This window comes from Aquarana catesbeiana, linkage group LG02 (genome assembly GCF_042186555.1).
Source record: "Aquarana catesbeiana isolate 2022-GZ linkage group LG02, ASM4218655v1, whole genome shotgun sequence".
Taxonomy (NCBI): domain Eukaryota; kingdom Metazoa; phylum Chordata; class Amphibia; order Anura; family Ranidae; genus Aquarana; species Aquarana catesbeiana.
Window position 1 is genome coordinate 597,238,367 of NC_133325.1, and position 14,651 is coordinate 597,253,017.

Genomic DNA, 14,651 nt, shown 5'->3' on the forward strand with positions numbered 1-14,651 from the left:
ACTGGTCCTGAAGTGGCTTGCAGGATCACATTACTGTCTCTGTCATGCAGACAAATACTGTTTGGGGTGGTTTCTTTGCTTGCTGTTATTAAAACAACATGCTGCTTAATCAGCTTTATAACCAACTATGAGATGAGCATCTCAAGTACAAGTAAAAGTATTTGTTAATTCTGCAGCAGCTTTTCTTGTTAGCAAATGAGGAAAAATATAAAACCTGCTTCTAAAATCTGATAAGAGGTCTTTGTTGCATAGCTCAAGTACACAGCCAATTTGTGATCTTTTAGTGTGAGTTTCAGTACTTGCTGACTGTGGACTAGTTTGCAATATGCTGAAGTCTGTTTACTGGAGATGAGACTGTGTCCAACATTTATGCTTCTAAGCAATTGAAATCTCACATTGGATTAACCTTGCATCTTTTGTTCCTATAAATCTTTTATATTAGGAGTCTGTTTTATCAATAAAACTTAAGAACAAGCCTATGCTTACCAAAATATTCTACAGTGGTTGTGTGTCCACTGTAGCATTCTTAAAGAATTGCACCGGAGCATATAATTCATATTACAGAAATTGAATAAAGTCACATTACAGTTTTTATAATAAGTTAGAACTTGTATCCACTTAAGCCTGTCCTACTGCCACAGTACGAAGTCTGCTAAGTGAAAATTCCATGTTGCTAATGTAATGCCACACTTCTTTTTAGCACTCCTGCTAGAAAGCCTTTATATATTACATTCGTTCCTTTTTCCCAGTACGTGACCTTGCTAGCTTGTCTGCTCTCACTGTCTTGTCCTGTCTCACAAATGTGTTTAGTGTTTTCCTTATATCTATCATATTATTCCTGATATCTCACATAATTACTGGACATGTGCAGAAGAAATGGTGATGCCACAATATAGGAGCGAACTGTGCTTGGGATTATTTTTTCTTATTATTCATTTTTGTATTATTATGATGTGCTTCACAAACACCATTTTTCCTTTATTATTCATTCTTTGCCTGGTTGAAAAAAAAAATATTTTTTTTTATACTTTTCAATGAACTTAACTACTGATTGTTGATGTGAAATTGCAGAAAAATGACAGTTGTGAGCTGCCAAATCTCTCTGAACTTAAAGATAGTTCTTTTAAAATTGTTTTTTTCATCAAATTATCCGAATATTATAAAATGTGTCCCACTCTGATTAGTGGCATGAACTGTGAATAGTTGAATCTTTTAGTTAATTTTTCCTCATACTATCGGAAGGCACTACCACTTCTACAAGTGTATATTTGGGGTTACAACCTTTGTTATGGCCTTTGACAGCTGGCTTAGTTGTGTGTCGAATGGCAAATGCAGCTTGTTTTCATATGCATTTTGCTTGAATTTGAAATAAGTTTGAGATGTTTATAATTAATTGACTGGTACATTTGACCTACAGTTGACCTAAGCTGCATCAAGCTGCTTTTGCATTTCATTGGATTGTATGGGGAAAGTAGCAGTTCTAATCTACATAGGTCCTTAATGCGACTGTGATTAGAATGTACCTGACATTGCAAAGCATATTTGCCTTTACTATTCTTTCATATTCAGCAAAAAAATCAGGGGATTGTCTCAAAATATGAATATTTGTTAAAAAAAAAAAAAGTGGGGGACTCCTACAAAACTGTTATGAATGCTGATATCTTGCCCTGCAATACCTTACCTGCACCAGAAATCTCAGAATCACTGGTTTACAGTTTATTCTCTTAGACATGAAGTGTGTTCTAAACCCAAGTTTTTTGGATTTTAGTTACTGATTTTGTCTTTGCTTTTTCATTTTACAGGATGAGTCTCTTCAACGCCTGCAGAAAGAGTCAGAGATCCTCCAGAGAACATATGCACACTACTTTGATCTAACAATTATTAACAATGAAATTGATGAAACTATTAGACATCTGGAGGAAGCCATTGAGCTTGTGTGCACAGCACCACAGTGGGTTCCAGTGTCCTGGGTCTATTAGACCACTTTCAAGAGAACTTTTGGCATTTTATTAATTCTAAACCACCTCGTGCAGTACTTGGAGAAACCTCTTTGTTGGCATTATGTCAACTGGTCTTGGCCCCTAGAGACTACCTAAATGTAGTGTGACCTGAATTTATAATTATTGTTATGTCCTAATAGATGGAAATGAACTGAGCAAATTTACATTTTAAAGAGACAGTATCTGTTTTTTTTTTTTCTTTTTTTCTTTCTTGTGTTAAACCTTACATTTTTTAATATCTGCATTATTCAGTTCTTTGGAATGTTATATTTTTAAAACCATAGCTTTTTTTCAAAGGCCTCTGAAAACTGCACAAGTGATATGCTGCTTTCTATAATCTATTTTAATAATGGGAATTTTCATTAATTTAGCAGGGGTGAAACACTATGTTTTAGAGTCTTTTTCAAGTCAGTGGGCCAATAGTAAAGGCATATTTAATTTATTTACACTAAATAGCCTTCATCTATTGAAAGAGGAGATACCACATATTTAATGGCCTTTTTCATTTACTGCATACAATAATAACTTTATTTGATACTGTCTCTTTGAAGAGGTCTGTAAACAATATAGAGATTTCAAACCGGGTCTTAATGCATGTGGACAGTCGCAAGCGTTTATACTGTTGGTGTGTCTGTGTTGAACAAAACTGTAACTTACAGAAACATACATTCCGTTCATGGGAAACCGTACCCGAGGGAGTTAAATAAAATTATTATAACCGAGTTGTGAACCTATGCACATCCCTTGCATTTTGGGCAACTTTATAAAGAAAAGCTGATTTTTATTATTAATCATGTAGTGAAATGTGTTTGTAATTTTTGTCTCAATTTAATTTTTGTTGTAAACAGGGAAGGGTTATATCATTTTTTTTTCCTGTTTTCCCTCCATTTTGGGTCTGTGTTGTCAAGAGAGTATTATTGTATAATTAAGTTGTAAGGATTTTTTTTTCCCTCTTATGCATATGTAATTGTTAACAATGCACATTATTTTAAGAGTTATATAATAAAAAGGTTTTTGGGGACCTATTCGAAAATCAAGAATATTCCATATGAATGAAAGCTAAAAAGAAAAAAAAAAAAAGCCCTGTAAATTCTGAATGAACTCAAAGCTTAACCTGACCAATGTTTATTTTATTTTTTAGATATAATTTCTTTTATGTGTTCAATCATATGCCTTTCGGTCATTCATTTATTGTGACTGGGAAATAAATTTAATTCTGGTGGCACAGTGGATGATTGTACAGGTAGTTTGTCTAGTAATTCATATTATATTTGGTCTCAAGGAAGTTGCTAATGGGTTAATTTTTACCCTGCATCTGTTCTCATTTTATTGGCACAATATAGTCCCAAACATTTGAAGCACAAGGTCTACGACAAGTAATCATAATGGGTTATTCACCAGTTATTTAAATATATATATATTTTTATGCAGAAGGCACCAGGTGAAATAGTCACTTTCATAGAGAAATATAGGCATTGTTGGATGGAGATATTCAATCTGCTTCCTACCTAAATCTACATGTCTAAAATGTTGTTTCTAACATCTTGTCGCATTTATTTTCATTCATTTCTATTCTTTTTCTTAAAAATAAACAGTTGAAGCAGTTAATACCTAATAAGTTCCTAAAAAGAGCCTTTTCCATCTGGGTTGGAGCCCTGTATTTACCCAACTTGGAGGTAGTGAAGGAGAGTGAAAGGCGGTTCTGAAAATTTGTGCCAGTAAACCAAAAATACAATGTCTTCATCCAACATGCTTTGTTATCTCCAGTGTCCTATTATTTTATATTATTTTACATATATTGTCTTGTAAATTCTCAAGTTCATTGTAAACTTCCATAAAAAAAAAAATGCTCAAGGATGGTGGGGTAGGATAAAAAGGTAGTGAATAAAATAGTGAAAAAATCACCATGAAAGTATAAATAAAATCAAATTTATTTTGTTCTGTGCTATTTTTTTTCTCCGAGTCCTTCTTTAAATCTCTGTTACACAGTTTGTTTACTTATATGTAATGTGGCTTACATATCAATAGATATCATGGCTCAAGACTGCCTCATGTACAACTTATATATTTCAGTAATTAAGCATTTGATGACTGAATAATTTGAGTATAATGTATCTTATAAAGAAATCAGGCAAGGGTTACATAAAATTAGTTATATTACCTTTTGCAACATTACATGAAAAAGATTAACAAACTCTGATGGCAGTTCATTTGAACTCTATTGTTCACAATGAACTTGTTGTGAATTATCTTTAGTATTTTTTGCATATCAATTACACTTTAAGATCACAGCCTCTCATCCGTTTTAAAATAACTGGATGGAGAAATTACTGGTGCTAGTGAAACCTAATTACATGATGTTGCTAAGTAGGTTTCTTATGTAAAGGACAATTTTTTTTGGTTTCCTAATCTATCTGATTAACAGTTAAAATATCTTGCCAAGAAGATGTTTGTTTCCAGTGTCTGTTACCTTCATGTTATTTGAGCATTCAGATCCTGTAAATTATTTAAAATGTTCAATGAAACATTAATTGTATTTAATTTTCAGAATTGCTCTCACAACGTACATTCTGCTGAATGTTGGAAGTAATTTGTCATTGCACTAATCTGCTCCAACTAAGGGCTACATCTAAGATTTTACATTTAAGGGTGTCATTAAATAAATTTGAGTCCTTTCAATTTAATGAAGTGTAGTGTTAATAACAAGGGAAACTATAGTGTATTTTAAACATACATTTTAAGTTTATTTCATTTTTACATTTACCTGAAAACAATTTTAGGTGTAACTTCTAGTTATGCAGACCAGCTTTTCTGTGTTTTCTTGGTTTCATTTACAGATTTAAAATTCTCCTTCTGCTAGCTGCAACTTGATAAAGGACTGATGAGATTACTAGAAAAGATTTATTGACTTCACTAATGGCAGTCTTTTATACTAGTATTAGGAGTGAATGGAACAGAAAAACACGGTCACATGTCGCATTACTAAGCAGGCTGCACAGCCTGTGTTTTCAGTTCACAATTATTGCCATTAATTTCTACAGTAATAACAAACTATTAATGTAAACAAGTTTGTTTTAACTGTTGAGACAATTACATTAAGCTGATGATTTTAAAACATATTTACCTTTAAAAAAAAAAACCTATAGATTCCCTTTTAAGCTGCTTTTTCAATTGTTATGGTCTCACGGAGGAAAACCTTTTACATGGGCTGGATTAGTGCATTGATGACAACCAACCACTGTATTTGTGAACAAGTATGTAAATTTGGATAGAATTTTGCTGTGATAAAAATCATAATCCAGTATGAAAGATTCAACTGTACAGTAGCTCATAAATCAAAAGAACACAGATATTGTCACTTTGTAAGAATGGTTAATCAGAATTAAAGCCAGGTGAAAGATCTTTGCAATATGTTATCCCTGTGTTTATTTTTCTGCATGTCATTGTCTTGTTGCAGTTGAGATCATCTGAAAATTATTTAACAGCTGTATACATATATAATATAAAGCAGCACAGACTTGGCCTTATGCCATGCTGTCACATATATGGATCATGTTTCTACTGGGAGCGCACTCGATTGCTTGTCCCCACCAATAGACTCCTGGTCTCGGAATACCTATCTGAAGCGAGTAGGATGGGCTCTCGACCACCTGATCACTTTAATAGCTAATCACGATCATCACTTGTTTGAGAACCCTTCCCTTTATCTGTTTCTCCTCTGTGATGTGAAAAAGATACAATGTATTATTGTGGAGGCTCTAGTAGAGTAAGAAAAAAAATATATAAAGGTATAATAGATCATGGCTTGATCTAGAAGTGTCCGTGTCAATTTGGCCATACACACAAAGATTTTTCTTTTTTTTTAGTTCAGCCTGTAGGCTAAATGAAGAATAGTCAACAAATTCCTCCATCCATGCTACACATCTTCTATCGGCTGTCAAAATACTGAAACAGCAGCTGCATCTGATTATATGCCGCTAACAATTTTCTGCCCAGCTCCTTTGATATTTCAATCAAGGGATGTCAGGCGGGAGGTGGACCACAGAGCCACCCACTAAACGAGTTTCTGCCAGTTTCTCAAGAACTGGCCAAAATGGGTACAGTGTATGGCCAGCTTTAATGTTGGGGTCTGGGAGGACTTTTATCAATCCTGTTGCAACGCAATGCTAAACAGGACAGTGAGTCACTTTACAACGCTTTAACACATGCCAACAAAGGCCCAGTTTATCCTAAAAAAAATATATGGTATATTCAACTAAATTATATGCAAAGATATGCACGGGTTCAGGCATTATGATTTATTTTACGTTCATCATTGAGGGGTTAACTTAGAGATTTGTTGACAAGAAACAGCAGAGTTTAACAGAGTTTTGGTTCATTAGGGGAACAAGTAACTCTAGAACAATGGAGTTGTAACCTACAGCAACAGTGCCCCACTTTTTTATACTGATACAACTGTTACAATAGAACTTGTGGACTTTTTCAACTTGATGAAACACTATAGATCTCCATTCAAACAGTGTCTACTTTTAAAGGTGACATACTTGAACAAATGACATAAATTGACATGATAGTCAATCTCATAATTTAAATAAACAAAAATGCAGATTTGTCACATGGAAGAGGTAGGTAAGTACATTTACCACCACTTCAAATCAATGAAATTAGAATCAAGTGTTCCATAATGGTGTCTGATGTTTCCTTTTTGCTGCCAGAGCCTTTTTTCTTTTTTTTTTTTGTACACGTTTAACTACTTCAGCCCTGGAAGGATTCACTCCCTTAATGATCAGGCCATTTTTTGCGATACGGCATTGCGTTACTTTAACTGAAAATTGTGCGGTCGTGCAACGTTTTACCCAAACAAAATGAATGTCCTTTTTCCCCACAAATAGAATTTTCTTTTGGTGGTATTTGATCACTTCTGCAGTTTTTATTTTTTGCGATATAAACAAAAACAATTTTGAAAAAAACAATTTTTTACTTTCTGCTATAAAACATATACAATAAAAAAATATGTAAAAAAAAACAAATTTCTTCATTGGTTTAGGCCAATTTGTATTCTGCTACATATTTGTGGTAAAAAAAAAATCCCAATTGGCATATATTGGTTTGCACAAAAGTTATCGCGTCTACAAACTATGGGATAGATTTAGGGACTTTTTTTTACATTTTATTTACTAGTAATGGTGGCTATCAGTGATTTTTAGCGACATTGCAGCGGACAAATTGGACACTAAGTGACACTTTTTGGGGACCAGTGACACCAATACAAGGATCAGCGCAACAAAAAAAAATGCGCTGTCACAGTATAAATGACACTGGCAGGGAGGGGTTAACAGGGGCAAGCAAAGGGTTAATGTGTTCCCTATGTGTGCTTTCTTACTGTGTGGGAGATGCTGACACTAGACAAAGAGAGAGATTGGTGTTCCTGATTAGTAGGAATCACAGATCTCTCTTCCTCTGACAGAACGACAGTCTGCCTTGTTTACATAGGCAGACCGCTATTCTGTCATTCCCCCGAATGATCGCGGGCGGCCATTGCAGCTGCCGGACCCACTGATTGGCTCCTGCTGTGTCCAATCACAGCAGGAGTGGGTCAGACGGTGGCGCGTGCAGCCCAGTCCAGGGATCGCAAACAACTTACAGGTATTTTGTTTCTCACAGCTTGGCCGCCCTACTGCAGTATTTGTATGGTGGGTGATGCGGAAGTAGTTAAATCATTTTAGGCCTGTATACTACATAAAACCCCTAAAAACATTTTCTGAAAAGAGAAAATAAAATAGGTGTTCAATTTTTTTTTGCGCTATTTTACTTTATCCAATAATACGATCAAAGTTAAAAAAAAAAATATGCATGTGTATGCTACCAATATAAACAAAACAGCAGTTTGAAAAATTGTTTCATAACATACATGGAAATCTGTGCAGTTTAATAATGTGTCAGTCCTTCCACAGACAATAAAACTCCAAGACTTCACAGAACTGAGCGAAAGGTGTATCTCTTGGATTAATTTCACCTTAAATTCCAAGTTTAAGTGAAGAATCCACCACTAAGTACAAAATATGCCCACCTTTTATTTTTTAGACCATATAGGATAAGTTCACCTTTCTGAACATGTTACATGCAAATTTAGGGTGTAACATGTAAAATGTTTAGTATCTGACCCCCCTCCCCCTCTTTGTGACAGCGATTCGGGATGATTCTCCCTGCACTCATTATTCAAAGTGAGTGCAGTGGTGTGAGGCCCCGCCCACTTGGCCCACATTCCCTCTGAATCAATGAACTAACCTTTGTGGCTGTCAGCTTGTAGTTCTTTACCACCAGGGCACTGTTGAGCGCTCTAGGTTAGTTAATTGAGCTTCCTGTCATTGTGTAACTGCCTGCCCGTATTGGAGGTATGGGCAGACAGCTACACAGAAAGTCTGAAGGACCATGGCATTACACCAACAAACCACTGATCGTGGGTGCTTTTTTAACCTACCAAAAAAGTGCATTTATTATTTTTTTTGTAAAGGTGAACTCATCTTTAAAAAAAAAAAAAAGTCTATAAAAGTGTGTGTTCCCTTTTAAAGATGGGCTCAGCTAAAATGTACGTTCACCTTTACAGAACATCTGTAAAGTGGCCTTACAGTGGACCCCAACCCCCCAAGTCCCCTTTATACCAGACTGCCATGGTCCCCCGGCTTAAACTAATTTCCGTATTGCTTAGGCAGTACTGACTGCAGTGATTCTAATTTTCCAGCACTGTCACATGGACGGTCTGACCAATCAGAAGCCGTCTGGCCTGTATTGTCAGCAATGCGAGGAGAGGAAGGCGCCGGGATTTCAAATCCCCGTACCGCTGAAGCTGCTTTCCTGTGTCTGATAGTGGGGAATCGTGGCAGCGGGACCAGGGGGATAGGGAGGGGGTCCAGTGTAAGGCCACCTTACAGATTTTCTGTAAAGGTGAACTTACACTTTAAGCAAATGTATGTTCTGTTGTTTCTCTCTCTAAAGGACCAGCTCCAAGGTAAGTATTTGCAGCACATAAAAAAAGAGACCACTAGAGCTTTCTGTATAAAAAAAAAAACTGTAGGTCTCCTTTGTTCAACGTTTAAAAACATACTCTCAAGTGGTTTTCTGATGAAATGCATAGGGCGGAGCCTTTTTTTTACACAAGCCCAGAGTAGAGGTGCTTCTTTCTATCAGCAGCAACCCGACCAGTTTGTGCAGATTGGAGCTGTCAACCAAATGGCTTGTGGCGCAGTGAACAATGGGCTTCCACCCCATTCTGGGCAAGCACTGTTTACTTACCCTGTCAGTGTGTTTTTAAACTTTGAATAATGGAGACCTGCATTTTTTTTTTTTTATACAGGGAGTACTAATGGTCTTTCCTTTTATAGACTGTAAGCAGGGCCGTCTGATCCTTCCTATTAAATTGTATTGTAACTGTACTGTCTGCCCCCATGTTGTAAAGCGCTGCGCAAACTGTTGGCGCTATATAAACCCTGTATTATAATAATAATATCCTTTTATGAACTGCATATACCTTGGAGTTGGTCTTTTGGAGAGAGAAACAACAGTGTCCATTTGCTTAGAGAAGGGTTTGTAAACCTTCGTGTTTTTTCACCTTAATGCATCCTATGAACCCTCGAACTTGACCCGGCAGGGATGCGCTGTCTCTCTGCCTGGGGTTCTCAGCTCTTGATTGGATAGATTGATAGCAGCACAGCCGTTGGATCCCACTGCTGTCAATCAAATCAAATGATGCAAGTGCTGGGGGGTGGGGCCGAGTCCTGCATTCGGCGTCTATGGACGCCAAATGCTGGACTCGGGAGCGCGCCTGCAAGGTAACCCCCTCGGGGAAGCGCTTCTCTGAGGGGGTTATCAGATGTGGGGAGGAGCCGCCGGGGGACCCCAGAAGAGCAGGTTCAGGGCTACTCTGTGCAAAACGAGCTGCACAGTGGAGGTAAGTATGATATGTTTGTTATTTAAAAAAAGAAATTTACCTTTACAATCGCTTTAAGCTGATCCCAGCTTTAAAGGCTTTTATAGACCTTTATTTTAAGGTCAATTCTAAGAGGTAAGCGGCTATTTTTGCCCACAAATAGAGCCTTCTTTTGGTGGTATTTGATCACCTCATCAGTTTAGGCCAATATGTATTATTCTACATATTTTTGGTAAAAAAAAATCGCAATAGGCGTATATTGATTGGTTTGCGCAAAAGTTGTTAACGTCTACAAACTATGGGATAGATTTAAGGACTTTTATTTTTTTTTTTATTGTTTTTACTAGTAATGGCGGCGATCTGCAATTTTTAGTGGGATTGCGGCAGACAAATCTGACCCCAAATGACACTTTTTGAGGACCAGTGACATTATTACATTGATCAGTGCTATAAAAATGCACTGATCAATATAAAAATGACACTGGCATGGAAGGGGTTAACACTAGGGAGCGATCAAGGGGTTAAGTGTGTTCTAACTGTAGGGTGGATTGGCTCACTGGGACATAAGAGTGATCACTGTTCCCAATCACTGGGAACAGAAGATCACTGACGTCATTAGGCAGAATGGGAAATCGCCTTGTTTACATAGGCAGTTCCCCGTTCTGCCTCTGCACACAGCGATCATGGGTTGCCGGCGAACATCGAGTCCGCAGGACCCGCAGGCATGCTCCAGCGACAGTCTCACACCTGCTATCTTCCTTGCACGGACCGATGTACAGATACGTCGGTTCGCCCAGGAGAGCCAATCTGCTTCTGTAAATGTATGTGAGCTGGTCGGCAAGTGGTTAAGGTGTAATTAATCCGATAGATTCACCTTTCACGCAGTTCTGTGGAGTCTTGGTGTTTTATCGTTTGTGGAAGGACTGACATTATTCAACTGCACAATTTTTGACATATTTTAGGAAACAACTTTGAATACTGCTGTTTTGATTATATAGTATCAATATACACATATATTTTTTTTACATTGATTGTATTATTGGGCAGTGTAGCACTATTTAAAACTGTGTTTTTTATGAAAGCTGATAGCTGTGTGTGCTTTCTTCCTTTTCACTATTATTGTAAATTCCCTTTTTTTTTTTTTTCTTCATTAGTTGAACAGGTGAGCGCATGAATATTTTATTTTTAATTTCTATTTATTATTGCTCTCATTATGGCTTGCAGAGCATGCAACATTTAGCACAATCTATGCTTTTGTGCATGGGCACCCCCATTTGGTGGGAGTTTTTAGGGGCTTAGGTTTGGCTTGACTAAAAGACCCCTGATGTATCATCTGTCTTCTAATGAAACTAACGGAGTGCAGGGGACTGTTACTTTAGGACCCAGAAGTGACATTTTATACACCTCTTCTGGGTCAGAATGGAAGGAGTGATCAGCAAATGGATGTTGGCCAAACTCCCTCCTCTCTGCCGACTGGCGCCCAACCTGCTGGTCCTGGGTCCACTGATGAGTGTGCAGAGCCCAGGAAACATGACGGGGGAAGGACTGCATGGTAGGTCTGCCAGGTAAAGACTTTTACTGTCCAAGAAGAACATTAGAGCAAGACTACAGTTTGCCATCAAGACAAAGACCATACCTTCTGGAACATGTGCTGGAGATTGGTGACTCAAAGATAGTAGTTTGGCCACAGTAACAGTAGATATGCTTGCTGCAAACTGAAGACAGCATTTCAGGAGGAAAAAATGCATACCAACTGTGAAGCATTTGGGTGGCAATAGTATAGTTTGGCTTTGCTGAGTCAGGGCCTGGACTGCTTGTAGCCATCGAGTCAGCTATGAATTCTGCATCACGTCAAAGCTTGACAATGTGAAGCTATCTATCCCAAAGTTGAAGTTGAACAAGGAATTTGATATTTTAATATGACCTGAAGTACAAATCCACCAAGGAATGATTAAAATTTGAGAAATTGAGGGCTATGTATTGGCTTATTTAGAGTCTTCATTTGAATCCCATTAAAATGCTGCAGGGGAATTTGGAATGGGCAGGTTACGCAAGGCAACCCAAAGGAATTTTGCATAGAGGAGTGGTCAAAAATTATACCTAGTCCATATCAAAGAATGGTGGTTAGTTATGCCAAGCTCCTACAAGAAATAATGTCTTAAACTAAGATCCACTGTGTGCCTGTTCAAATATTTCTAAAAGGTTAAACCTGGGTTATGCTCACTTTTTACATGACCATATATCAACCTCAATGTAACATGCATATTATAAATACCATACATAAGTATGCTTGTTTACACATGTTATAGTTAACCTTGAAAGGAAATTGTGCCCACATAGCTTTGTAAAGTAAGTGACATTTAAAAAAGTATTGTATTCTGCTGTAAATACCTGACCCCACTGATTACTTGCTGCTGTGACCATGCCGAACTGATGAGAAATCCCAGTGCTGACAATTTCTGGTATGTTGGTGATCCCCTTCCTCCCCAGTCATAGATTTATGGGTTTAATAAGACTTTAATGGCAGCTAAGGTAACATAAAAAAAGGAAGTAAGCTTTCTTAATGTACTAACAATATTAAAATATACCTGCTCCAGAACAACAGTTTCACAGAGAATACAAGAATTCCATGGACAGCAAAATGGCTTTGCTAATTCTTTAACTACAATAGAATATTATTTTTACATTTTTGTCAGTGTGGTTAGAATGCATGGTACATTTTAATATTTTTTTTTTTTTAATGGAAAAATATAACAGATCAGCTTGATGTAAATATGTGTTAATGTTTTAAAAAACTTCTGTGTGTAGTTTGTAATTGATAATCAATAAAAATAATAAATAAAAGATAGGTCATGGACACCTGATATGCTTCTACCCCTAATCCTTGCAACCAATCAATGATATTGATCTCACTAGATGCACATATATGGCCTAGTTAAAGGATAAGTTCACCTTTACAAAAAAATAAATGCATATTTTTTTTTATTTTGCAGGTTTTTTTTTTTTGTTAGGAGCCTTTAAAGCAGATTGTGGATGCAGTGCCATGGTCCTGCAGACTGTGTAGCTGTCTGTACGTACCTCTGATATGGGCATGCAGTTATACTCTGACAAGGAAGCTCAATGAACTACCTAGCGCGCTAAACAGCAAAGGCTGTGTCGGTACTTGTAGTATTCACATTCACAGGACACTGTGAATGAACGACATGGCAGCTTTTTTTTTTTAGATTGTGACAGCGAGTGGGGAGAGATCCGCCCACTTGCTGTCAAAACCGGAGATTGGGTGGGTGGGGTGCATCTGTAACATGTTACATCCTGAATATGGTTGTAACATGTTACAAAAGGTGAACTTATCCTTTAATTTCTGCTGGTGGTGTCTTTATATTTATGTTCACAGTGCACTTTTTTTTTTTTTTTTTGCAACATTGCATTTTGGCTCTATCGTTTAATTACTTTTAGGACTGTAAATTGTTAATTTTTAGAGTTAAGATATGCAAGTAAATCTGAGAAAAGTATTGAGTCTGCAATTGGTGGCTTCTTTCTGAAAATTCTTGTTATCTTGTGTTTGGCCTTTGTCTTTTTTTTTTCCAGGTTAGTAAAGCTGGATACTCACTATACAATTTTCTATAGATTTTTTTCCTTTCGATTTACCAAAACCATATAACATGAGGTCAAATCTAAGCACTTTCAATTTGTATGCAATCGGGCATGCCCTTGCACTACATGGTTTTGGTTAATCTAAAGGAAAAAATCTAAAGAAAATTGTATAGTGTGTATGGAACTTTACTCTGAAAGCACTGAAGCACTTGTATCACACAGCCAGAGAACTAACATTCTCAAAAGGAAAATTGTGGCGGCAGCTTATATAATTGTCTTATGACAGGTGTACTGTGAAACACTCCAAATGTAATTTCACTAAGCGCCTGAGAACTCCTTTATAATGGCAAATGTACAATTTTGTATATGTAATAAAAAAGCAAAAATATGATTTGTAAAAATGCAATAGGCTCATCAATTTTCAAGAGCGTATAACCCCTAATAATGAACTTCTCTCTATTGCTCCTTTTTGAACGTGCTTTGTTATGTCTGTTTGATAAGTGCAAACAGTGCCAGTTAAGCTTGCCTACTAACTTCCTGTGTCCTCTGCCTATGCTGTGCTGCTATCAGGTACAATGTTTTGAGGACTACAGGACCCTGCCCATCTATGAACAAGAAAATGGCTGGTTCTGATAGTCCTGTCCTGATACATTTGGAAGAGTGAGCTTTGCCATACTAGGACAAGAAAATGTGTTACTAGCAGAATCCCCAGGTGGAAAGAAAAAAGTAATGCAGTCACCATATCGTAAAGGCTTAGTTCACCTTTTAACCACTTCAGCCCCGGAAGATTTGGCTGCTCAATGACCAGGCCATTTTTTGCGATACGGCACTGCGTCGCTTTAATTGACAATTGTGCGATCGTGTGGCGCTGTACCCAAACAAAATTGACATCCTTTTTTTCCCACAAATAGAGCTTTCTTTTGCTGGTATTTGATCACCTCTGAGTTTATTTTTTGCGCTATAAACAAAAGAAGAGTGACAATTTTGAAAAAAACACTATCTTTTACTTTTTGCTATAATATATATCCCAAATTTACATAGTTACATAGTAGGTGAGGTTGAAAAAAGACACAAGTCCATCAAGTCCAACCTATGTGTGTGATTGTGTCAGTATTACATTACATATCCCT

At 37.0% G+C, this 14,651-nt stretch overlaps 1 protein-coding gene across 15 annotated transcripts in view; it reads left to right on the forward strand.

Annotated features, from left to right (window-relative positions):
- The window catches only part of CASK (calcium/calmodulin dependent serine protein kinase), a 508,902-nt gene extending 503,493 nt beyond the window's left edge, over positions 1 to 5,409 (forward strand). For all 15 annotated transcript variants that reach the window (XM_073616292.1, XM_073616297.1, XM_073616294.1 and 12 more), the window contains one exon: positions 1,803 to 5,409. In XM_073616292.1, the coding sequence (XP_073472393.1) occupies positions 1,803 to 1,979 (177 nt within the window). In that variant the 3' untranslated portion in view covers positions 1,980 to 5,409. The remainder of the gene's footprint in view (positions 1 to 1,802) is intronic.
- The last annotated feature ends 9,242 nt before the right edge of the window (positions 5,410 to 14,651 follow it).